Source organism: Heloderma suspectum, chromosome 2 (assembly GCF_057233095.1).
Source record: "Heloderma suspectum isolate Gila_16-S chromosome 2, 16-S_ref, whole genome shotgun sequence".
Taxonomy (NCBI): Eukaryota; Metazoa; Chordata; class Lepidosauria; order Squamata; family Helodermatidae; genus Heloderma; species Heloderma suspectum.
The window spans coordinates 169,607,410-169,633,121 of NC_139459.1; the positions used below are offsets into that span (position 1 = coordinate 169,607,410).

At 49.2% G+C, this 25,712-nt stretch overlaps 1 protein-coding gene across 1 annotated transcript in view; it reads left to right on the forward strand.

The window, feature by feature from the left end:
- The first annotated feature begins 3,072 nt into the window (after positions 1–3,072).
- The window catches only part of DNMT1 (DNA methyltransferase 1), a 48,356-nt gene continuing 25,716 nt past the window's right edge, over positions 3,073–25,712 (forward strand). The window contains exons 1-12 of the mRNA XM_084835908.1: positions 3,073–3,235; positions 10,359–10,401; positions 10,566–10,673; positions 10,859–11,132; positions 13,505–13,577; positions 15,470–15,569; positions 16,630–16,670; positions 19,490–19,541; positions 21,471–21,554; positions 21,646–21,755; positions 24,219–24,337; positions 25,537–25,629. Coding sequence (XP_084692034.1) covers positions 3,189–3,235; positions 10,359–10,401; positions 10,566–10,673; positions 10,859–11,132; positions 13,505–13,577; positions 15,470–15,569; positions 16,630–16,670; positions 19,490–19,541; positions 21,471–21,554; positions 21,646–21,755; positions 24,219–24,337; positions 25,537–25,629 — 1,144 coding nt within the window. The 5' untranslated portion in view covers positions 3,073–3,188. The remainder of the gene's footprint in view (positions 3,236–10,358; positions 10,402–10,565; positions 10,674–10,858; positions 11,133–13,504; positions 13,578–15,469; positions 15,570–16,629; positions 16,671–19,489; positions 19,542–21,470; positions 21,555–21,645; positions 21,756–24,218; positions 24,338–25,536; positions 25,630–25,712) is intronic.

Sequence of the window (25,712 nt, forward strand, 5' to 3'; positions counted from 1 at the left end):
TCACCCTCAACAAGAGGCTCTTTAGATCCTCTTCACTTTCTGCCATTAGGGTGGTATCGTCTGCATATCGGAGGTTGTTGATAATTCTCCCAGCAATCAAAAACTTTAAAAATAAATTATAAAAAACATTTACATACATACATATAAACAAACAGCACACAGAGAGACACACATATATCTAAAGCCATTTTAAACAATCAACAATAAGAAAAATCCAAGACCTGTTTAAATCCTCATCATATGCTGCCAAATGCCTGAGAGAAGAGAAGGGTCTTACTCTGGCGTCAAAAAGATAACAGTGTTGGCGCCAAGCGGGCCTCGTTGGGGAGATAATTCCACAATTGGGGGGCCACCACTGAGAAGGCCCTCTCCTTTGTTGCTGCCTTCCAAGCCTCCCTCAGAGTAGGTACCTGGAGGAGGGCCTTGAATGATTAAAATAGTGTATGGGTCAGTTCATGCCAGGGGAGGTATACCTCCATCAGGTATTGTGGTTCCAAGCCATGTAAGGCTTTATAAGTCAAAACCAGCACCTTCAATCAGGCTCGGAAACATACAGGCAGCCAGTGCGAGAGGGCCAGAATCGGTGATATGAACATACAAGCCCAGTCCTGGCTTGCCTGCACTGGTTGCCAATTTCTTCCCAGGCCAAATTCAAAGTGCTGGTTTTAACTTATAAAGCCCTACATGGCTCTGGACCCCAATACTTCAAGAACTGCCTCTCCCTGTAGGAACCTACCCGGACCCTGAGGTCAGCTTCAGAGGTCCTTCTCTGTGTGCCCCCTCTGAGAGAAGGTTGGGGGTGTCATCTCGGGAATGGGCCTTTTCCGTAGCAGCCCCATGTGTACAGAACGTTCTCAAGAAAGCTCATCTGGCACTGATTCTGTCATCTTTTCAGCACCAGGCAAAGACATACTTATTTTCCCAGGTATTTGGACATTACATATTGCCCACTTGTTGTGGGCTGCTTTTGTGATGTTTATTCCAGGCTATGAGCAGGGGGAGACTTTGTGTATTTGTGGATCATTGTTTTTCATATTGTATTGTTTTTAGATTATTTTATGGCATTTATTTCAATGTGCATTATTGTGCTGATTATAGTTTATATTAGTGCTGTGCTGAAAATTTCTCCCACTTTTTTTCGACCATTCTCATTCAATTTGATAGAAGAGAAATTGCTTTCGAAAAGAAATTCAGTGGTGAAGAAATTTCGGAGAAATTCTCCTGGGTTGGGTTTGGGTTTCTTGGGCTTACCTTAGGAGGTGGCCGAGGAGTGAGCACAAGGGTCCTGTTTTTCACTGTACAATGATCTCTCTGGCCGCCTATAACCTCCTCAGCTTCCCACACTTCAATTAAAGCCCAGTTTAAGGCACCATGAGGTAATTCCTCCCACAGGGCTTTTTCAGATCAGGATGTGCAGGCAGCCTGGGAGGCTAGCTGTGATTAGGTAAGCTCAAAAACACTACAAAAATAAATTATAAAACATCCTGAATAAGGCAGAACAATGGTAGCCTCTTCATGGGGGGAGAAAACTTTCAGGAAATTGGAGGACAAACTTTGGCAGAGCACTAACTCCACGCAATCCTGGAGCTAGTTACAACACTGCCCCCTCTTGCATTTGGATGCAAATTGGGGGCCAGCCTGCCAAGACAGTCGATGCTGTTGTGGCACAAAACCCCCCAAACCCTTTTCCCAAAAGAAAGAAGCTGTGCTACAAGCCCTGCCATGGGGAGCCCTACCTGGGAGAAACTGGTGAGAATTTCTCCTCCTCCTGGAGAAATTCGGTAAAATTGTCTCCCAGATTTCTCTGTCCACAAGAAAGGTAGAGAATTTAGAGAGGCTGTTTGCGCACAGCTCTAGGTTATATTGATTTCGGGATTCCCCCCCCCCATATTAATCATGGATTTTTGTATCATGCGTGTAAGTTGCATCAAGACTGCCTTTTGCGGTGGGAAGTGATACATATATTTAATAAATAATAATAAGAGGCAGCAGAGATGAAGCAGATATAGAACAGCAGTAAAGAAACGAAGATTAAAAAGCCTGAGGAAATAAAAAGGTATTCCTCTGGTGCTGAAATAACATCAAGGCAGGAGCAAGTGAGCCTCCCCGTGGGGAGCATTCTACATTAGGAATATGACTACAGACGAGACCCTTTCCTCTGTGACCAGCTCAGATGGCAGGGGAACCCCAAGAAGGGCCTCTGTTGGAAGATCTTAATGTGAGGGCAGAGGCAGACATGGAGACCAGCGGTCCTTCAGGTATCCTGGTCCCAAGCTGTGAAGGGCTTTAAAGGTCCGTAACAGGACTTCAACCTGAGATCAGGAATTAACTGGGTGCCGGTGCAGTTGACAAAGCACAGTTGCAGTGTGATCTCAATATCAGATGGTGGAGACTGATCTTCCTGCCTCATGCCCTGCTGGTTTGATCTTTCCTGGGGTGGGAGGCTGGGGATCTCCCCCTGGCCACTGTTGGAAACAGAACGCTGGGCTAAATTGACGGTCCCCACTTTGACCCAGCAAGACTCTTGCTGTGTTCTTACGGGCCATGATCTTGAGGAATGGAGCCTCCATGAACAGATGTTGTCTCCCTCTGAATACCAGATGCTGGAGACTAGAGACATTATTACTATCAATTATTATTATTATTATTATTATTATTATATAAAACGATTATTATAATGTACGTTCTCCTTTTCGTCGCCTTTATTTTGTTAATTTTATTTCGAAATAAGACTTCATGATAAAAAAGGGCTGTTGCCTTCACGCCCTGCTTGTGTGCGCTACTCGGGACCACCTGGCTGACCGCTGTTGGAAGCAAGGAAGCGGGGCTCAACGGGCCTAGGACTGATCCAGCCAATCTGTATGTCAGGTCCAAAGTCCCAAAGATGCACTTTACAGCGGCCTGACTCAGTTTCACACTTTAAAAAAAAAAAAAAGGGGCGCGTCCTATCAGCCTGGCTCCGCCTTGGCGACCTCCCGCGGCACGCCTCTTCCCCCCCCCGTGGCCATTTGGTTTCTCCCTCTCCATGAATGGCGACTTGGAAAGCTCCGCCCTTGCCTCCCCCCCCTCATCTCGGATGGTCTGTCCCGAAGCGCGCTCCGCCTCCTGCCTCCTCTGCCCCCCCGCCCTGCCCGGTGCGCGCGAAATCGCCTCCCGTCGCCTCCCTGCCTGCTGTCTTGCCGGTCCCGATGCCCGCTCGGGCCACGCCGCTGACCCCGGAGGAGCTGCGCAGGCGGTGAGTGGGATCCCCGCATTGGGGCCGGGGGGCGGCCGGGGAAGGAGGAGCTTCCCCCCCGTAATTCTGTGAAGAGGGAAAGGTCCTGATCCCCCCACCTCGATGTTATCCTGCGGGCACATTGACCTCCCCCCACCCACATCTCGCCCGTGATGGCCGGGGCTTCCTCCTGCACCCTTCCTCTCCTTATCCGGGGGGCTTTCTCCTCCACGTCGCGGCGTCCCCCTCCTTGCACCCCTGATACCGGGGCCCCGTGCAGTGGAAGGGGAGGCACAGCGCCGTTGCTCAGTGGAAGGGGAGGCACAGCGCCCTTCAGCCTGGCTGTATGAAGCTGCCCCCTTCCTCCAAACCGACCCTCCTGGGTTTTCTACCCTACATTCCCCGAAGATGCTAAGCGCTCCTACCCCACCCGCCGCCTTCAAAAAGCAAAAGCCCCCCCCCCCCACCAAAAGGGAGTCAAAGAAGGGAGCCCCGAAATGCAGCGAGAAAGAAGGGGACCCGGGAAGGCTGGGGGCAGCTGCCCCCGACTTCATTTTAACAGCCCAGATTGGGATTTCTGCCCACCTGTGTGGGTTCCCTTTAAGAATGGGGCGTCCTCTGTACTTCTTGCTGAGCACTGACCCACTTATGGGGTGGGGGGAGGCTTTGCCGGTGTGGGGGCATCTCCGTTGCACCTCTGATTGGGGCCTGTATGCCTTCGGGGGTGAGTTTCCCCACTTTCAGGATTCCAAAGCCCTTGGAGGTCTCTCAAATAGGAAACCTCTTTCCTTGAAGGTGGAAAGATGTTCCCTACTGGGGGTTGGGGTCTTCTTTTATGCTTATTGTCTGTATCTTCCTACTCCTTCGTTCCGTTTTCCTTGTGGTCCCCCATGGCTGTCAAGTAACAAAGTTGTGGGTAGTGTCCAAATCATTAAAACGACGAAGGTAGCAAGTTTTAGGCTCCTCTGGTTTCAATCATTTGGAATAGGGCTGATGCTCCGCCCCATTGGAGGGTTGTTTTTTTGGGGGGGTAGATATAAGGGGGAATAGAGAAGTGAGGTGAGATTATTGCAGTTACCTGCTAAAAATTTTCAAAGGCAGGGAGGATACAGTGAAGAGTAGCCGTTTTCCTTCTTTTGCATCCAACCTGCTTTTTATTTGGGGTGTGTGTAGGGTTAATAGAATCTCAGAAATTGTCCCTTCTGCATCTCAGGGGCTTTGTCCTTTCCTTTCTTCTGGGCAGCCTTTTTCTCTCCTTATGCCATGGCTTGCCATCTGGGACAGGAAGTGAAAACGAATTTCTTATCCTGTTGAAAGCGCGGCTTGGCGGGAACGTTTGTGTGTGTGTGTGTTTAGGGGCAAGGATTAACACACACGCAGCTAAGGAAGCAATGGTTAACATGCCTTGACTTCTGCGTGTGTGTGTGTGTGTGTGTGTGTGTGTATATATATATATATATATAAATAAAAAAGGGGGGGTTATCATGGGTTGGGTTCACTGGCAACCACGAGCTTGCAGGGCGGGCTGGTTGGTTCTCTGCTTTCTGGCGCCTCCAGGAGCGCGCTGCATTTCAATGGAGCCCGTCCCTTTCTTGGGAGGCGTTTTTGTGGGCCTCTTTCCCTGGGCCGACCTATCCTGACAATCGCGCCAAATAGTCGGAGCTGTACGCTTCCTTCTCTCTGTTCAGAACAAATTGTCTTTGTCTTTAAGTGCTCTTGCTCACTTGCCGTCTCTGAACAGACAGCCATGCTCTGTCACAGAAAGATATTGGCACCTGGGATTGAAATGAGGCACTATTATCTCCCTTGTTGTCATCGTCGTGCCTCCCCCCCCCCCCCCCCGGCCTGCTCATCCCACCAGGGTTGCTACTTACCCTCCAACAAGTTTTTCCTCTGTGCTAAAGCAACACCACAGGTCTTTACTGTCCCTCAAGCTTAAATTTTTTTAGGTTTTGGTTTGATCTCTGGAATTGCAGATAAATCCTTCACGACTGCTGGAAAAGAGAAGACAAAAATAACTAACTTTCCCTTTTCCTCCCCAGAAAAATAGATTTGGAGTCACATAATCACTGCTTTCCTCCCCCTGCTTCTTTAGTTCAGTGTCCGTCTTATCTCTGTGTTCCCGCTCTCGTGTCCAAAATAGGTGGTCCTTCAGGCCCGATTGCAAAATGGAGTCCAGAAAGGTGTGCTTACTGGAAATGAGCTGGCTTTTGTACAGCCATGCAGAGACCGGAAGAAGGAAAGTGTTCCTTCTCTTCTTCTTTTTTTTAAACTTCTCATTAAATTGCCTGAAAGCTAGCCTTCCACCACCTCCTGCGCGAGCCTTTCCCGCCGCTACTGCTGTGAGCGGTTGTGAGGCCTGCCACTGCAGCATGTGCCACACAGTACGTCTTGTTTGTGTCTGTTTCCTCTGAGAGCAGCGCAGGCAGGCAGGCAGCGTCTCCACTGCGATTGTCCGGAGTCTGCAGTCTGGGAGGAACTTGCTCGCTTTTCTCTCACGAGAGCCGGCAGCTGCTCTAAACTTTCATCTCATGGATTTTCCCAAAACTTTTTGAGAGGAAGGGGGGTGCCTTTCCCCGTTTTTACGCCATCTGTCTCCGTGTTCTTGGAGGGAGTTGATGGTGGAATCTCATCCAGTCGGGCAGTGTGTGCATGTGAGAACACAATCCCTTCAGCTTCCTCTAACTTCTATCTCTTTATGGTTGTCACACGCATGTTTTGGGCCTAGTTTGTGGTTGCGAGAGGAGATCCACCCAGCTGCAACTTCCTCAAAACCGTTACCGCACCTTAAAAGCACCCCTCAGCCCCATGCTTATTATTATGGGGGTGGTGGGGAAGCAGTCAGTCACTCTGCTCCGGGGAAACACTACTACAGAGTAAAATTTTGAACTGCTTCAGCCAAAATGCCAGCGCAGCCTTCCCCAGCTTGCCCCCCCCAGATGTGTTGGCCTACAACTTCCATCATCCCCACCCAACATGGCCATGCAGAATGGGGATGATGGAAGTTGTAGGCCAACATGTCTGGAGAGCCCCGGGTTGGGAAAAGCTGTGCTAGCTTCTCCTTTAAAGTGAATCTTCATTTAGCTATTTTGCTTTGCCAGGATGGAAACTTGCTTACTAAGCTGGTGTGTTATTTAACCAAGAAGGCATGTGAAACTTAAGTTCTGTAGTTAATGTGAAAGGCCAATGGCCCAGTAGGGGACTGCTGCTTTAAAATGGGAAGAAAGGAGGGGAGGGGAAGAAAGGGAGCAAGAGTAGTTGCATGTATTATACAACGGATAGAGCAGTAAGCTGTTAGGAGTGTGGTATTTGGGTTCCGAGAAGTAGGAACAGCCAGTCCTCAGGTCTTTGAGGGCTTATTTTAAGAGCTGAGTGAGAGATGCTGGGCCAGCAGTTCAACCCACATGCCTTAAAGTGGCTTATCTATTATTGTCACAGATACCACTTCATCCACACCACTTTTGTATTTCTTTGGTAATTTGGGGGGGGGGGCGGGTTGGCTGGAAACACAACCTGACTGGCTAGTGTGCTTGTGGGGTGGGGGGGTTCTTACAAAGTGAGGTTAAAAGGCAAAGTGTTGTTGTTGCTGTTGTTGTTGTTGTTATTATTATGCACAGGATAAATTAAAAGGAGATCCAGACAAATGACTAGAAGATTTAATCAGAGCGGGTGTGACCCATTTCCAACTGGTGAAGAATTGGCAAGCAGGATGAATACCGTACACAAAACACCTAAAGAGTGACAACTATTTCCTGTTGTGAGCTAGCCAGTCTCTGCTGTGCCCAAGTCTGATAGTGTCAAAGTAGAAAAATTCCAACTTGGCAGCCTCTCTCTGGAAGCCATAAAGAAATTCTGGCCAAAGGAGAGTGGGCATTGCTATTCTAGCTACAAGGCCTTTTGCTTAAAAGAGACTTCTGTGGTATGTAGAGATGTGAAGGCTTGCAGGGGAAAACTGGAGGGAAAACAGAAAAATTAGGGGGGGAACCCATTTTCCCTCCAATTTCCCAAACATCTCTGGATGTGGGGAAAGTTTTTTTTTCTGGGGCGTTTTCTGGTCTCTCCCCCACCCCGCTTTTCCTGGGCTTTTCCAAGGCCTTCACATCTCTACCTTTATGCTTTGCTAAGGCTGGCTGGAGTGCGCTGGGAGTTGTAGGCCTTTTTTCTGTTTAAACTTGCATACTAAGTCATAAAACCAGAATGTAAAGTAGAGTGCTGGGGCGGGGGGGGGAGTGCGTGCCAGATGGTGGTGGTAGCCACCTTAGCTGTTGGGTAGTCAAAAAGAGAGATAGAAAAATCACACAGTTGCATGCAGAGTGAGGAGAGCCAGTGTGGCGTAGTGGCTAGAGTGTTGGACTGGGAGTCGGGAGACCTGGGTTCTAGTCCCCATTTGGCCATGGAAGCTCACTGGGTGACTTTGGGCCAGTCACAGACTCTCAGCCCAGCCTACCTCACAGGGTTGTTGTTGTGAGGATAAAATGGAGAGGAGGAGAATTATGTACACAACCTTGGGTTCCTTAAGGAGGAAAAAAGGCAGGATATAAATGTAATAAATAAATAAATAAATAAATTACTCCACATGTGGTGGAGCTGTCCTGGCGTCATGGAATGCCGCCACAGACCAGGAATTGAATGTGCAGAGTGCAAGTAAATGGTGCCGCCTTGGCCTTTGTGTCCTGGAGTAGCAGAATCAGTTTTCTTTTTTTGTCAGTGGCTCTTTCCTTTTTGCTTGAGGGGCGGTTCTGTGGTGCACATCCAAAGGGAAGCATTGGGCCTCAGTGAATTTAAGGAATTGTTCAAGTCTCCAGTACTGCTGGTGCCAATTTGGTCGTGTTCTTGCCTGCGCGTGTGCGTGCGTGCACAGCAGGAAATGACATGTAGTTCAAAGAGGGTCTTCCAGCTCTTCTCTGTCTGTGGCTGGGGCCCCTGTTGGTTGCTGCACTTTGGTGGAAAACGTTCTTCTCTTTGGGAGCTTTCAGGAAGGGCTTCTAGGCAGAAACGTTCGACTCCCTTGGTGATCACATAGGGTTTTTTTTAAGGGGGCGGGAAATCCATGGCCCATGGTCTACTTGTGAGTTCATTTGGCTGTGGACCCCAGCCTGTCCATGAGTGTGCGCTGCAAACTGCAGCAACGAGACCGGCATGGGCCTGCAGGAGTCCCACTATGAGCCATGGAAAAAGAGCTCTGCTCTCCCAAGGTACCCCATACTCCTGTTCTGCTCCCCGCACTTGCAGTTCAGGCTAGACTAAGAAATGCAGGAAAGCTTTCCTCTCAACACATCCTTGATTTTTAAGATTAATAGTTAAGTAATGAAATGGTGGTCATAGCAGGCACTGCCAGAAGGGGGTGGTCACAGTTGTTGCACAACTTCTGTACTCCCCCCACCCCCACAATAGGAATGGATTGAAGCTCTGGGGCAGACTGCTTGATGTCTTTTGCAAGATTTGGGGGGTCTGCCCCCCCAAGCCTTCAGCAACAGAGCTGATTCCTTCCTCCCAGGGTGGCGTGTGAGCAAGCCCCATTGCCAAAGCTGCTGTTCACTTAACCACTACCTCTTGCAGTTGTGGGCCTCAACCTGAAAAGGCCAGGTTTGGCTTTGGGGTTGCCCCCAGCCTACTCTTCATGGAAAGTAAGTGAAGCATACCCAAGTGAGAAAGTACCCTTCCCAGCTAGAACCATCTTCAAAGTGTGTGTGTCTATAAAAGGATGAGCAGTAGCATGGATTTCCTCCCTGAACTGAAGGCCTTCCACCCACCCACCCACCCCACTTTGTCTGAGAGACTGCCTTTTTTGCAGGGCACTTTTCCTTCGCTAATTTTGATCCCTTCCCTGGGAATGTTTGCATTAGTTTTCGCTAACCTGGTGCCCTCTGCATGTGTTGGAATACAACTCCCATTATCCCCAGCCAGCAGGCATGCTAGATTTCTTCCCTGTCTCTTTGCCCTTTCTGATCTTGGATGAGCAAACATCACCCATTGTTCTCTCTTTCTGTTTCTTGACTCCAAGCTTCCTAAGGTGTGTGGGGGGGGGGGGGGCTGAACGTTCCCCAGCCAAGCTGTTAAGGGCCAGACCCAGCCGTGACCTTTACCAGGTCTGGGAACCAAAGGAGGCAGAAGTGGCTTCTCTTACTCTCCCAGCCAGCTTGAGCAAGAGCAGACATCACTGCTTCCTTGTGCTTTCCTCTGCTCTGAACCACGTGGGTCTTGCATGCTGTTATAGAGGGAAGGTGTGCAAAGAAGAATCCAAGGCACATGGATTGGAGCCGGTTGGGTTGCCAGGGCTGAGCAACAACAAAGCAAAACTTTATATACTATGGTCATCCCTGTCCACCCAGTCCTTCTACAACAACATCAGTTTGAAGGAACACCTGCTGCAAGCTTGTCAACATGCGGGGGGTGATTGGCCATCATCGGTATTGCCAGGCATTAATATTTAAATGATGATCAGCGCAAGGGCTTGATCTAGCAGTATTTTCCAAAAAGGGCGAAGCATATCCCTTCTCCCTTCCCCACCTGAAATGCCACCTCCCAAAGAACCCGTTGCTATAACAAGGTACAGAATCCAACTCTTCTGAAATTATACACGTCAGGGTGCAATACAGCGGTTACCTCCAGCCAGGGGATATTCTCACCCGAGTCACTGACCTTAGAGGCTGCACCCCATCCTCTTAAGCACAGCATGGTAGAGGGAACACGTGAGGGTTTGTAGCTGCAGCTTCAGAGGGCCTCCTCAGGTGATACTTTATTTCTGGGAGGGTGGGGAGAGATCAGGAGCAGGGTGCTCCCCTCGTACTTCTCTCCATGCTGGGAAGGAGGCAGGGAGAAGTGAATAAATGAAATGGTGAGGCCTTGCCCGTTTATCTGGACATGAGGTCTCCCTTGATTGGAGGGAGGTGGGGAGGGAGGGGCTTCTGAGATCCCACCCATCAGTAAATGCAGGAGCCCCTCGGTCAACTTCATCCTGTCATGGCGGTAGTAGAGGGAGGGCTCTTGGAGGGAGTGTGGAAGTCTAGATCTGCTGCTGATCTCTCTCCCAGCCCAGTACCATCCAGGAGGAGAAATGTCACCTGTCTCTCTGAAACATGGTAAAAGAAAAGGCTGCTCCCTAATGAGGAACTGTTCTTGTTTCTGTTTTGTTTTTAAACAGGCTAAAAGATCTGGAGAGGGATGAAGATGGTCTTGGTGAAAGAGTGAGTGGATCAGTCTCTCCGTCTCTCTCTCTCTCTCTGTGTCTCTCCCACCCTCCACCCCACTTAATGGAGAATCATGCCAGTGCCTCTCTGCAGCTATTCCCCGAGAAGCTTCTGCAGGTCTGGGGTGCCAGCTGTAATATTCTCTCTCTCTTTCCCCCCAGGAATGTGTCAAGGAAAAGCTGAGTCTGATACATGGCTTCTTACAAGCAGATGTTCAGAATGAGCTGAAAGACCTGGAGACCAAGTTTTGCAAAGAGGAGCTTTCTGAGGTGAGTAATTATTAGGGATGAGCAGATTCCTCCCATTTCTGTCAGCTGTTATTCTGAGGGTTCACTCTGCCTGCCTTCCAGTCTTCCGTGGAGAATGTCTAAAGTTAATTTCAAAATGAGTGCGTGTGCAGTTGGCCACGATATGTGTGCTCAGCCTGTTTGCCGGCCTTTGCCTCCTGCTGCAGGAACGGTACCTGGCCAAAGTCAAAGCCCTGCTCCACACAGAACTCTCTTTGGAAAATGGAGACAACCTGGAGCTCGGCCAGAAGCCCAATGGCTGCACAGAAAATGGTGCTTATGGCAGCGACGAAGAATCCGAGAGAACGGGGAACAAGGAGGAAGAGGACAGCGCCATGGAGATCGAAGAGGCCACCTCGTCTTCCTCAACGCCGTTGGCCTCGCCATCTCTGCCAAAAGCCCGTCGGGGCAGGAAGAGCAAGTCCAACAGTGAGAACAGAAGTAAGAAAGGATTTGGGAGCAGCGTAACAAGGCATGTGGGAGGGTCCCCTGCTTTGACTCTGGGGGTGCACTTCAAACCAGGGGTGTTGAATTTCTGTTGGATGGGTCAGATGACTCCCCCCCCGCCTTCTGCAAGCTGCACCCCCCGGTGGCATTTGGTCCCCGGCGGAAGTTCAGGGTGGAGCTCCTCCAGTCAGTGCTTCATCCAAGGACCTGGCTTCACTGTGCAGGGATTTCTCCAGCCAAGGAAGGCCCACACGCAGGGAAGTCGCCTCAGCCCAAGCTGCCCATTGGGAGAATGCGGGGCAGGCAAAGCTGAGTCTGTGCAGTCCCCTTCCAGTGGCTCAGCCTTGCTTTGCCTGGGATTTCCCTAGCAAGGGAAAGCCCAGGCAGAGTTCAGCAGTCCCCTTTATACCTGGCTTTGGGGGGGCGGGGTGGACGCATGCTTTTCCCAGCTGGAGAAAGCCCATGTGCATCAAAGCCTCCCTGGCCAAGATGCCAAGGGGAGAACGTCTGAAGAGCCCTGCTGGATCAGACCAAGGGTCCATCTAGTCCAGCATTCTGTTCACACAGTGGCCAACCAGCTGCCCACAGGAAACCCACAAGCAGGACATGAGTGCAGCAGCACCCTCCCGCCCATGGTCCCCAGCAACTGGCGCGCATAGGCACACTGCCTCTAATACTGGAGGTAGCATGTAGCCATCAGGGCTAGTAGTGATGGATGGCTTTCTCCTCCAGGAATTCATCAACCCCCCTTTTAAAGCCATCCAAATTGGTGGCTGTCACTATGTCTTGTAGCGAATTCCATAATTTGACCACGCGCTGTGTGAAGAAGTCCGTCCTTTTATCTGTCCTGAAGCTCCCACCAATCATTTTCATGGGATGACCCAGTTAGGTTCTAGTATTACGAGAGAGGGAGAAAAAAGTCTCCCTCTCCACTTTCTCCACACCATGCATGATTTTGTACACCCCTGTCATGGCCCCCCTTGCCTCAGGCAGGGTGGTTTTGTCTGCCCCGCCCCGTCTCGTCTCCCACTGAGGAGGATGTAGGTGAGGCCAAAGGACTCTGAGGAGCGGCTCCTCCGTGCGCCAGCTGCCTCGGGCACCTCCTCCTTCCTGTCCCCGTGGTGGCAGCACACAGCGTGTGAAGGATCACCTGGCCAGTGCACAGAGAGTGGCTTCTCTACGTGCCGAATGAATTGTTCGCCTCCTCCGTGCACCCCCTGGGGTTGCCACAGGGATGGAGCATGAGGGGGAGTCTCCGGTGTTATCAACGTTCAGAGATAACAACTGGTTCCTCTCCTGGGGAGGGGGCAGGACATGGAAGGGATCCTCCTGGGGTTTAATTGGAACCCCTGGTTGGCTGGATTAGGCCCATGGGGCCACGGTCTGACACCCTTGCTTTAAACAGACAACACCTTGAAGTTGCCTCCAGGCAAGGGAACTGAAACTTTCTGGAAGCTGGAGGTGTGGATCTCAAACAGCTAATGTAAATATGTGTGGGCAGATGGGCTAGTAAATAATGTTGTGGTATAGCGGTGTCTGTGAATTTATTTGCAAAGCTGGAGTAGATGGGCCTCGAACTCGTTTTCTCAGCAAAGTGTTGCAGGTCCTTACCAATGTTCAGCCTGAACCACATTGGCCACCTGCAGGAGCTGTTCTTGGCTCCAGTTCATGACTTGGCTTGCTCTCCACTTGTCTGCAAATATATCATTGTCCTGCTGTGAGAGCTTCAAGTAGTTTGTGTGTGTTTGTGTGTTTTCAAAAGGAAAATTGAAAAGATTCCTGGGAATCTAATTTCTGTTCTGAAATGGGGCCGCCCTGGTCATTATAGTTCATCTGCAGCAGCCCAGTAAAAGTTGCTTAGGAATGTGAGTGTTCCATCGCCTTTTTTCCCTTTCCCTTTGGCCCTGTGTGACACGAAAGCAGCAGTGATATAACGCTTCCCGTGTATATGTGTGGATATTGATTCTCAGCAGGGTGCAAAAACGTTTGCAGCGCTGAGGAGGCAGAGATAGAGAGTGGCTCCAGCGAGAGGAGGAAATCCTGTCCTTGCTGGTGCGATGTTGTCGTCTTCCACCACCACCCTCATTCCCCCCTGCTTTCTCCCAGGCAGTACTTAATGAAACTTGCCAAGACTCAAGCCTCTTTGGATATCTTAGGCAGCTATCGCAAGCTCTGCTAGAAATGCAAGGAAGCCTGGCTCGCGAGTCACTTTGAGATGAAAGCCTTGGTGGCAAGTGGCCCTGTCGAGGCAGGGGATTGGGGGCAGGGGAGGGATGAGCGTGATCTGCTTTTAAGCATTTTGAAAGCTGTAGCAACAACTCATGCCTGGCAATGGCACCTGTTGTTTCCCCCTGATTAACCTGCAGAAACCCCAAGCAGCTCAAGGATCACCCGTAGTTCCGGCAAGCAGCCCACCATCATGGCAATGTTTTCCAAAGGGTGAGTAGGTTGCATGTAAACCTGGTGTGTGTGTGTGGGGGGGGAGAGACTTTTTATGTGTCTTTGTGCCTCTTTCGGTTCTTACTGATTGGCTTTTCTTACGCCAACTGCCTGATTACCAGTTACGTTAAGACTGTTTAAAGTTGGGGAGGCAGTGGGGTATGGGGTGGGTATGGGATTCAGATTAGGAGCAGAGCTTCAGGCTGTCCCAGGGCAAGAAGCAGTGGCAAGCATCAAGCAAGCTGGACCCTCACAGGAGTTCTGCTTCTCAACAGAACCCACCCTTTCCTAGCCTGAACATAAGAGCCCTGATCACACCCTGCTGGAAGCCCACAAGCAGGACGTAAGCGCAACAGCACCCCCCGCTCATGTTCCCCAGCAACTAGTGTACAGAGAGCCATACTGCCCCTGATACTGGAGGCACTATATAGCCATCATGACTAGAAGCCATTGATCCCCCAGATCTTCCCTGAATTTGAGGGCCAGTGGTTAGAGTGGACTAGATGGACCCTTCGGCTGATCCAGCATGGCTCTTCTTATGTTCTTCTTATGAATGTTGGACTGTGACTCAGGAGGTCTGGGTTCTAGTCCCCAATTGGCTTTGAAGCTCACTGGGCGACTTTGGGCGAGTCGCCGGCTCTCAGCCTAACTTACAGTGTTGCTGTGAGGATAAGATGGAGAGGAGGAGGATCATGTACGCCGTCTTGGGCTCCCTGGGGGAAAGGCAGGGTATAAATGCAGCAAATACTAGATCGATCCATCGATCGATCTAATCCCCTTTTAAAGGCTTTCCACCTGGTGGCCATCACTAGATTTTGTGGTAGTGAATTCCACCATTTAACTAAGCACTGTGTGACAAGCTCCTGGTGCAAGAATGGGTGGAAACAGGCCTTGGCTATTACAAAACCAAGGAGTGGTATAATGGACGGTGTGTTGGATTTACAGTGGGGAAGGAACCCCAGTCCATATCCTCACTTAGCCATGACACTTCAGGGCAAGCTACAGGTTCCATGCAAGGACATGTAACACAGCCTGGACAGCTTTTGCGCTAAAAGAGAAGCAGTTTTGGGGGGAAAGGAACACAGAGCAGAGACTTCGGAGATGGGGAGGATATGTCACTTTTTCTTTGTCTGTAGTTTCTCTGCTGCAAATCTCTCTACCCCCCACCCCCCACCCCCATGTGGCTCTGTGGGGTTCCAAGTGTATTTGTGTGTGATACAAAGACTGGATTCAGACGATCACGTAGGAAGAAGAAGCCATCGGGGCTTCGCCCCCCCATGCATGCTGTACATGCAACCGCCATTCACATAATTAGCCGTGCTGCAGTACGGGCCGATGAGCCGTTTGCACCCGACACATGGCACAGGTGGCTTTGTACCCACCCTACAACCCATGACATGCAGTTGAGTTTGTAGGGTGGGTACGAAGTTACCCCCACCACGCCGCGCGTCGGGTTTGGCCGACATGCCAGCCCACGCCACAGCACAGGTAATTATGTAAATGCCGGTTGTGTGCGTGGCCACTAGTCCTAGCCCATCACGGATTGACCTTGAGCAAGTTGCTGTTTCTCAGTCTAATCTACCTCGCAGTGTTGTGGAGAAAGGAAAAGAAGGAAGCATGCGTGTGTGTGGGGAGGCGGTGGGGGACTGTACTACCAGCGTTGTCTTAAGCTCCTTGAAGGAAAGGTGGAATAAGAACGTATACAATTACAGACGTTGGAGGGAATTTTGGCTTGGTTTAAGAGACAGAACCAATCTGCTGAATGACCATTTCCACCTCAGACCTGTTGATGGGGTCCCGGGGGGGGGGGGGGGAGCTTGCTGCGGGAGCCCTCAGTGGCATTTCACCAGCTTCCTGACAAAGGCCTGGTTGATTATGGTTGATTGTAATAGGTGCAATAAACGCAAATCTGAAGAAGTGAATGGAGAGCTGAAACAAGAAATGAACGTAGAAAATGAGGAGGAGGAAGAGGAGGAGCAGCCTGGAGAGAAGGTATGCATGTGAGATTATGGGCCAGTTTACACTAGCGTTTTATCTCAGTACTGTAATGTCAGACTCATTCACAGGACCCGCGGCGTGCTACTCGACCTGTTGCCCTGATGCTATTTCTCTATGTTCTATTTTTTTATTTACCACTTTTATAATGTTTGTTTCAGTGATTGCAGTTTCTATGCTCTACCAAGTTATTTTCGTTTCAGTCTAGCGGTACTATAACCCTTACCAGTGGGAGTAGCTTCAAGTTGTGGAACCTGTTTTGTTACATTTTTCCTTGCCTTCTCCTGTGACCTCAGGCGTGGGGCGGGGGGACGGACGAACGACTTACGGGCAGGAAAACTGTAGGTTGTCCTCTATTTCCTCTCCTACAACCAGGATGGTCAGTTTGCCATTAGAGTTTTTGGGGAAGCGGCTGTTTTTCAGTGTGCACCTATACAACTGCGTGCTTGTGAATAACCACCCAACCTTTATTTTAAAATCTGCTTTCCTGCACAGTTGTGCAGGTCTGCCTCCCTTAAAAAAAAGAAAGAGGAACCAGAAATGGCAGCCTGACTTCCCGCTTCTCCTGCGGTCACAGCACTATATTGTGGCCTGTGATATGTGCTTGCACTATAAATGCAAATATTAAAGCACTCATGACCTTTCAAACTCCTCCTACTTCTCCCGCAATTGCAACTCTGTGCATGGGCATGTGGCACTAGATCGTGTTATAAACACAGCAGATACTGCCTGTATTCATTAACAGGCGCCCACAGAGCAACAGTTGTGCTTGAAATATATACCGGCACAGTGGTGCCTCAGAAACCATGTAAATATGAAATGCTTTGCAACCATTTAGGTTTTTTTTTCCCCTTCAAAGTGCTTGAAACATATGAATTCTTCTGGGTGATGCAAATTGCATGCTGGCTTTAATATTGCAATATTGCTCCAGGGGACAGGGAAACCATAGAAGGTGCGTACGTTGCATCTACTAGAATCAAGTTTGCACCTTGTTTTTAAAGCAAGAAAAAAACTTGCGGGCTTCTCAACACTGTTTGTCTTCTACTTCCCTCTCAAGGAACCAGATGAGAAAAGAATCAAAATAGAAACCAAAGAAGGGTAAGTCCTGTTGGCTGGGCAGTTGTGATCTGATCAATTTTCCTGTCTGTGCGTTTGCTAGCAAGAAATGTAACCATTTGAAGCAATGCTCAAGAACACCAATTTGTATAAAGGGTTTTCAGGAGCATATGTAAGATCAGACTAAACAGTGATGACATGGAGCTGCCACAGAAAATGGCAGCCGTCTAGGATGGGCAGGCGCCAAAGACGACAGGGCTTCTGCACCTTTAATAGTTGGGTAAAAGATGGAACTTCAGCATGTGTAGCTTGTCATACACACTATAGCTCTAGTCAGCCTTTATGGTCTTATCTGTGTACAGCCCAGCTGTGCACTGTTTCAGCTGAATTAACTGGCGTGGAGACACACACATACATTGAATTCCACACGTTTGCCTCAGAGTTCTACATGTGGAACTTGTACCCTCCGTGCTCCAGGTTCTGGATCATGCAATCTCTCCTTTGCTTGTAAAATGCTCATGGGTTCTTTTGTCCGCAGTGATCAAAGTGTGAGCTCTCGCTGCCGACATTCGAAGCTCCTGATCCAATCATAGACATCATAGTGTAGAGTGGCCATTTTCTGTTTTCCTTCCTGCCTTTCTGTTTTCTAAGTTTCCTTCGTTTTCTGTGGAGATAGGAATGTCTAGAGAACCCTTTGTCTGAGAATGGAGCTTTCTGTTTCCTGCTGTTGCCATGCTGGGGCTGGGACTGTTTAGCTCAGACACGCTCACCTTGCAGGATTGGGGAGGGGATCTGCTAGCCCCTTTTTGTGCTGGAGAAGGGTTTGTTTTGCTTTACCAATGGGTGGTGGCAGCTTTCTGTTGCAAAAAAACAGCTCAATGGGAACTCATGTGCAGGGGCCACAAGGCAAAGCATGAAAGCAGTAAGCCAAAGCTTTGCATGCTTACTGAGAAGTAAACCCCATTGCGTTCAGTGGGTTTACTCGTAAATACTTGTGTACGGGATTGCAGCCTTAATACTGACGTGGTTTGGGGCTATGATATGATTGAGTCCAGCAGTATTTTCAAACCAGTACTGAGACAGAAGCCTCTGCCATCTGAAGAAATGAGTGGAAGGTGAATTTCTAAGCATTAACATTGAAGTCCTCTTGATTTCAGTACAATGGCTCCAAGACATTGCATTGCAGCCCTGAGGCACTTTTGATTGGCTGGCTGATAACTGGATGAGTCTAAGACACTTATCTCTTCCTAGGGAGAAACAGTTTTGCCAGGTTGTTTAAAAAAACACACAAAAATCTCCATTGCTAGCGTCACGCTTTCCTCCTGCATGCAGGAAGGAAAAATACCAAAGATTCAACACTGGCTGTGCTACGGTGGAGGGACACCCTGCATGCATGGAATGGCAAAATGTGATACAAGTTGAAAAGTTGTTTAAGCTTATTGGCTAGCCCCTCACTAGCCCCACTGTTTTAGGACTTTGCTTTTATTTTTTTCTTCACTCCCAATTTCCCCCTCCCACCTCATAAGAAAGTAAACTGTGCAGATAAGACAGAGGCATTCCCATATAAATTCCACTTTTTGCTGAGACTCCCGCTCTTACAGAAAGTAAACTTGACTCGGGACGCAATCCTATGCATGTTTAGACAGAAAAAAGTCCTACACCTCCCAGCATTCCCCAGCCAGCCATGTTGGGAGTTGTAGGGTTTTTTTCTGTCTAAACATGCATAGGATTGCGCCCTTAGAGAAGTGTTCCTGGAAGTGCCACAGCAGTGCTGGGTGCATTCAAGGAACATCCCTGAAGTTGTGACCTGCCACTGGCAACAGGGCAGGGCTTACTGGGTTTGCACCCAGGAACTAGAACAGTTCCCAGTTACTCCAGCAGCTTCGGAGAATATGCAGTGGAGCTGAATGCACGTGTGATCCTACATGAGTACAGGATATGCTCAATGTGTGTACACTGAACACGTGTGCATGCTAATTGCATGTGTGCATCACGTTTACAAGAATTCCCGAATAGGGCTTATATGTGCTGAAATTCCCTCTACTACAGACCTTAATAGAAGTGCAGGAACCCTGCCTTCTTTGGCATCTGGCTCATGTGCGGGAGCCCTGACCTCTTGCATCTGGCTACCCTACAGCCATCTACCCATGTGGTTCCATAATATTTAGCCTAATGAATCTCAGGGAGTGCGGGGGGGACAGTTTCGTTGATTACAGGCCAGATTTCCTGGCTGTTTTGTAAAGCCCTAGGCCAGCAGTAGACACCTTGGCACCCTCCTGATGTTTTGAACTGCAACTCCCATAATCCTTGACCATTGGCCATGCTGGCAGGGGCTTCTGGGAGTTGAAGTCCAAAATATCCAGAGATCTACTTTCTGCCCACCCCTGGTTTAAGGGGTGCGTTTACCTTGATTACAAGTTTAGCAGTAAGCATCTGGAGGTTTACCATTGATTGATGCCTTGCCCAGCTCCTTATTCTTATCTCTTACACCAAGATGAAAAAACAACAGCATAAGAAGGTAGTGAATAAGAGCAGTTAGTCTCTGTCCGATTTTTTGCAATGGTGAAAATTATAGTGAACGATATAAAATGGCCAGAAATCTGCCTCCTCTGAGAATTTGGGTTCATCATACGTGAGTGTGTGTGTGTTTATTTAGAATTTTTATATCCCGCCTCTTGTTTACAAGAGCCCCCAAAAGGCTTACTATATGTATGAGAAGCATATACCATATATTGGGTATCAGAATTAATGCATTTGATTTTTTCAGAATGTCTGTATCCAGTGACTGAAATAATATTCTTGTGATACCCTGAGTTGCCCAACTTGTCTTGTGTTGTGAGTTGTGTTGTTTTTTTACCCAGGTCTGAGATAAAGGAAGAAGCAACCCAGGTTAAAACTGTGCCACCTGTTAAAGTAAGTAGGCATTTGTGTTTTGTTTTATTTTAAAATCTGGCTATGCTATGAGTATTTCTGGGGCAAACCCCTCCCCAGATTGTTTGGAGTATCAGCAGATAAGGAAAGTACTGTTCTTTGACTTGCAAAATGCAGATATTACAGAACAAGCATTAAGGCAGAGATCTAAAGTTGCGGGAACTAGGTTCAAAGATACCTTGGTAGTTTGCCCTAATTGCCATCACGCAGCCTCTATTTCCTGTCTTTAAAAACAGCATAATACATAAATTACTGCTGGGTAAATGAATGAGAAATGTAGCTAAGTGTATGATCCTATGCATGTTTAGAGAGAAGAAAAGTCCTACAATTACCAGCATCCCCCAGCCAGCATGGAGTTTCTCCTGTCTAAATATGCATAGGATTGTGCCCTAAGCGACTTGTATACTGGAAGTGCTCCATAACTATGATTGGTAAAATGAAATGGAGCATAAGAACCAGATTGGTGTAGTTGTGCCTTCCCCACTCAAATAGCAAGCCATATTGCAGCACAGAGTTAGCTGACAAACATGTTTTAATTACCTATCCCTGCTGCATTTACTACAAATGCCAGTTTTGTTTGTGAAGGCTGTCAGATGTCCTTTCTGGCTAGATTCTGATGGGCCATAGAATTTGTACAGTAACAGCCTCTAAAGGTTGCTGCAGAGCACCTTAGAACCACATGGGAAGTGCCTCCAGCCTCTGACCATTATAGAAATAGCTCCTTGGCAATCTAGAGAAGTGGAGAGGGAAGAAACAGGTGGACAAGAACCCACATTCCTGCTTATTCAGGTTGTTTTTATTTATTTTTATTAGTGACTTTTTGCAAGCTGCCCTGGAAACCTCCTTGTTTTCCATTGAAGGGCCAGTTACAGTGTCATGAAATACATAAATGCCCACAGCTCCTGTGCCGCACGGCTTTTAGGCGGCCGCTACCTTGATCTGAATCTGCCCTATGAGCAATGGGCCGGTTTTATGTTCTTTGTGAAACCTTTTGAAGGCAGGTTACTATTTTCTTTAATTGTTCAAAACCCCTGGCATTGTGCTATTTGCTGTCTTCTTGTTGTCTCCCTTACTGATTCCCTCCCCCCTTTAAATTGCCACCTCCGTCTGTTCTGGTGCACTGTTACCTAGGTGTTAGAGGTGACAAGCCTTTGAGCTGCCCACCTAAACAGTGGGCATTTTTAAAGTTTAAGTTAAGTTAAAGTTTATCATAATGCTCTGAAATAAGGAGATAAATAGATGGAAAGCTTTTCAAGCCTCAAAAATAAAGTCATATTTGGCTTCTTGCGTTAAAGGGCAGCAAAGACTGGAAAAGCACAACATTCCTCCTGCTATATAGCTTAGCACAGCCTTCCCCAAGCTGTGTTGGACGACAGCTCACATCATCGCCTGGGCTGGCATGGTCATTAGCTGGCACCAGGAGAGCACCAGGTTGGAAAGGGCCAGCTTAGCATCTGCTACACTCATGTAAATACGGGTATTACATCAGTTGCATGTGACCAAAAGTGTTTTAGCCACTGGCTTCCCAATTTGTGAGACATTTTGATGTGGTCCTTGGTTCTGGAAGGAAAGGTTCCTCCTGTGCAAGCACCAGATCATTACTGACCCCTAGAGGGACGCCGCTTGCGCTGGTGTTTTCATGGCAGACTAGCGGGGTGGTTTGCCATTGCCTTCCCCAGTCGAGACTACCTTTCCCCCAGCAAGCTGGGTACTCATTTTACCGACCTTGGAAGGATGGAAGGCTGAGTTGACCTGAGCCGGCTACCCGAGACCCAGCTGGGATTGAACTCAGGTCGTGGGGAGAGTTTCGGTTGCAATACTGCCGCCTACCACTCTGCGCCACACGAGGCTCCCTTGGTTCTGGACAAATGGCATAAACTGATATACCTCTGTTACGTCTTTCCCTTCCAGACCACCCCACCCAAGTGTGTTGAATGCAGACAGTACCTGGATGACCCTGACCTCAAGTTCTTCCAGGGAGATCCTGATGATGCAGTAAGTCGGTGCACCTTTTGCAGCTGAAAGACAAGAACACTGCCTCGCTGCTGTGTCTCCAGAATAAATGCTAAACCTTGTATCTTCCTAGCTGGATGAGCCAGAGATGCTGACCGACGAACGGTTGTCCATTTTCGATGCCAATGAAGATGGCTTTGAGAGCTATGATGATCTGCCCCAACACAAAGTGACATCCTTCAGGTGAGCCCTTCTGCTCATTCACCGTAAAGCCAGGGCACTATAATAGGGTGGGTAAATAGTGGATTGCTGCACGACTGGCCCTCCGTGGGCCAGATGACTTCCATGGGTGTGGCCACATCCACTGTGTTATTGTTCCAGCCATCTTGCCTTTCTCCATGCTGGGAGAGGCACTGAGTTCTGTGCCTTTCCCAACACAGAGAAGGGGATTTGACCAGCACTGGGAGGAGCAGCCACTGCTCCTGGCGCCAGATGCGTCCCCCGCTATCCTCTTGCATCCCTGCTGTTATATCTGATCTCTGATTGGAGATAATGAGGGATGCCTCCAGGGGGCAAGGCTTGGAGACCAATGAGGCTCCACCAGTCAGAGTCTAAGGGGACGGAGCTTGGAAGCAGAACTTAAGGAAGCTCTGCGGGCTGCATGTGGAACTTCTGCGGGGCTGGAGGTTCCTCATCTCTACTGCAAAGTGGGGACGTTGGAGAAACCTGCAACAGAACCAAATGTGTTCGGATTTTCATGAATACGATCTGCAAATTCTGCAGTGGACCTCTTGGTCAGATTCCGCAGACTTGCAGACCGTTTTTCCAGCTTTCCCGAAATTTGCACAAATTTCATGGTAGAAAAATGGGCAAAATAAAAAAGCCCTGCCAAGATGTGCATTTCCCCCACAGGCTAAAGCATGAAAATACACACTTGAGGGAATTTGTGCAAATTTGTGCAAATGCGAATGTGCGAATTCGGAAACAAAGAAAAAATCTGGTTCCATCAATGGGTGGACAACAGCACAAAAGGTGCCTGACCATCTGTGAAACACAGGCGGAACAGATTTCACACAATCTGTTTTTTATATCCCTACTGTAAAGCCTAGCGTGGCTCGAGGGAGTCCTGAGTGGTGGGAATCTGGGAGTGGTCTGCTGGAAGATGAGCAGCACCTGGGTGTCTCTTGTGTGCTCTCTCTCTCTCTCCAGATATTCCAGGTGGGACTGTGTGAGCAGAAGCAGCTGGAGGAAGGAGCTGCTTAGTTCTGTCCTTTAACTGTCAGTGTGTAGAGCAGCTGGACCCGGGGGCGGGGGTGATAAGGGCAGAAGGAAGCAGGTAGCACCCCTGCTCAAAAAGCACTGAATATCCATTTTCTTCCAATCCAGAGATGCATGCTACTGCATGTGAGAATCTGCACACGCTTGCCCGCCAAACAAGATTGGCTTGGAGTGGGGTGCAGGGTCCCCAAAGTGTGAGCAAGTTCAGAAGTCATATGGGGGAGAGGGTCAAGTCCGAAAGGCGTGAGACACACAACTCTCAAGCATGTGGCCATGTGTGCCTGGGCTAGGGCCATGTGCGCCATTACAACACCTGGGATTCCCGTCGTGCACACAGACAATTGACACGGCTGGCGGGGGTCATTGTGAGGGGCAGCAGGAGTTGTGCATGCCGCCTGGGCACAGTGCAGTGTTGGGCGCGGGGGTGGCAGTAGAACAGGGAGCTGCACATACAGCCATCTGGAGCCGTGAGGCCTAGTTAGGTTGGTGCAGTGCAAGCACACGGGTTTCTGTGTTGCTTTGGACATTCCCAGTCTGGTGGAAGAGCTCCTCGTGTGGAAGAGCTCCTCAGCCAGGTGATGGACTGGCCAGGAAGTGTGTCTGCCATGGCAAATGGAGTGGAAAGTACATGACTGTGCATAATGATGGCTATTTGCCTTCTGTAGTCCCGCAGTCCTGGCATTTTTTTGCTTTTACTTCATTTTTATTTATTTTTTAAAGTTGTCTCGTCTTCCTGACTGAAAAGAGAGGGTTTTTTTTCTGAAAATGCAGAAAATGGCTGCCGTCTGGAGCTCTGCTTGTGCCAGCAATGGCAGATGGTGCTCTGCTGTGTGGCGTGAGGCATTCTTCCAGTGGGAGGGCCCTGCCTGCAGGTGCAAGGCTGGGTTGCTGGATCATGGCCAGAGCCTACAGGGGGTGCTTGTATGAGGACCTAGGCCTTCCTATGCTCTGCGTGGCTACCCAACACTCCTTCATAGCCTCCATTTGTGTCCCCAAGCATCCTTTAGCTTTGTGCCTTCTCTTGCCATTGTCACTTCCTTGGCCACCTCCCACCCCTACCCGCCAGAACTGCAAAATCACAGGCTCTTGGTTGGCTTTCCGACCCACCCACCCATGGATTTGTCTCATCCCCATTTTAAAGCAGTCTACATTGTAACCATCACCATATCGTGTGGCAGCAAATTGCATAAATGAATTATGTACGAAGAAGTCCTTTATTTTTTTCTCTACTCTCCAATCAATGTTGTTGGATGATTGTGAATTCTACTATTATGAGACAGGAAATGTCTGTCCGTCCGTCCAAGTATTGACTTGCAGTGTATCAACCGTTCTGTGTATATTAATGGGGGACCGGAGGTATGTATTTGGCTGTTACAAGCAACAAGGGTACCATCAATCAAAGACTCTGCAACCTTCTTTTCTGTACAGTGTGTACGATCGGAAAGGTCACCTGTGCCCGTTTGATACTGGTCTCATAGAAAGGAATATCGAGCTGTACTTCAGCGGTGCTGTGAAGCCAATATATGATGATAACCCTTGCCTGGATGGTAAGTGTGACCTTGCAGGTGGGCTTCATCGAGGGCAGGGGTGCACATTCTGGGGCCCAGGGATTGCATGTGGCCCTCCAAGGCCTTCACTGTGACCCCCAAGGGTGCCATGACCCCACCACCAATTTCCACACTGTCGGTACCCTTCCCCAGAGATCCTCATACAGATGGCTCTTTTGCTGCCACTGTTAGCAACGAGGAAAGAGCTGTCTGTATCAGGTTTGCTTGTGTGTGTGTGCACACATGCATGTAGCCCTCGACTCAGCATCCCATGCAGCCTGTGGGGCCGAAAAGGTAGCGCACTCCTGCTCTAGGGCCTCCTTGTTTCATGCCCCAGGAAATATGAGCCTTACACCGATATCCATGTGTCCTTTTTTGGCAGCCTGAGATTTGTTTTACAAGCTGGTTGCCTGGACTTGCAGCATGTCGATAAGTTTGCTGGCCGTTAGTTCTTGTACTTCCAGAAACCTCCAGATGGCTGAAGCTAACAGATGGAGCCTTTGGAGCGATTGTGTTCTGATGTTCAGCTGTATTAGGAAGTGTTTATCTTGTGTAGTGGTCACACTTGTGTAAAATGAATGCCAAACAGTGCAAGTTCTGAACTGGTAATTCTTTGTGTCACTCGACATGAACTGGGTGCCAAATGTAAGGCCCTAAAGCCATGCTGGCTGGGAACGATGGGAGTTGCAGCCCGACACATCTGGAGGGTGCCAGGTTGGGCAAGGCTGCATTAGCAAGCACTAGGGAGGGAAGTTTCGGGAACGGCCTTCCCTTCTGCTCCGTGAAAAGCCAAAGGGGGGCTTAACACTGCTTCCTGGTTTCTTCCCGAGAAGAGGCACCGGCTGATTGTAAATTGGGGGGGCCCGGTGTTCCTTTAGGGCAGGGATTCCAAGGTTTTGTCTTCATTGGGGAGCAAAATACGTGAGGCTTCCTAAGGGCAGGGCAAAGATGGGTCAGTGGGGGAGCTCGCTCGTGGCTCATTTGTGTACCTGGGGAATCGATGGGAAAGGAGGGAAGCTCCCAGGGCGCCTGTATGTGTTCCAGGGGAAGCAAAGATCCCTGAGGAAAACAACAGGGGTGGTTGCACATTCCTCAGGCTGGGCTTAGGCTGGCAATTTAAGGGATTCTGAAGCGTGATGCTCACCTAGGAAGGCATCGGCATGCATTACAACTCCTCTCCATTCTCGTCGCTGGTTCAGGTGGTGTCCGAGCCAGAAAGATGGGCCCCATCAATGCATGGTGGATCACCGGCTTTGACGGAGGGGAGAAGGCTTTGATTGGCTTCACCACAGGTAAGTGAAAAGGAACGTGCTGAAGGAACCGTTGGGAGCTGTGGAGTTGCCGGGTCTGCCAACTCCATTTCCTGTACATCGGG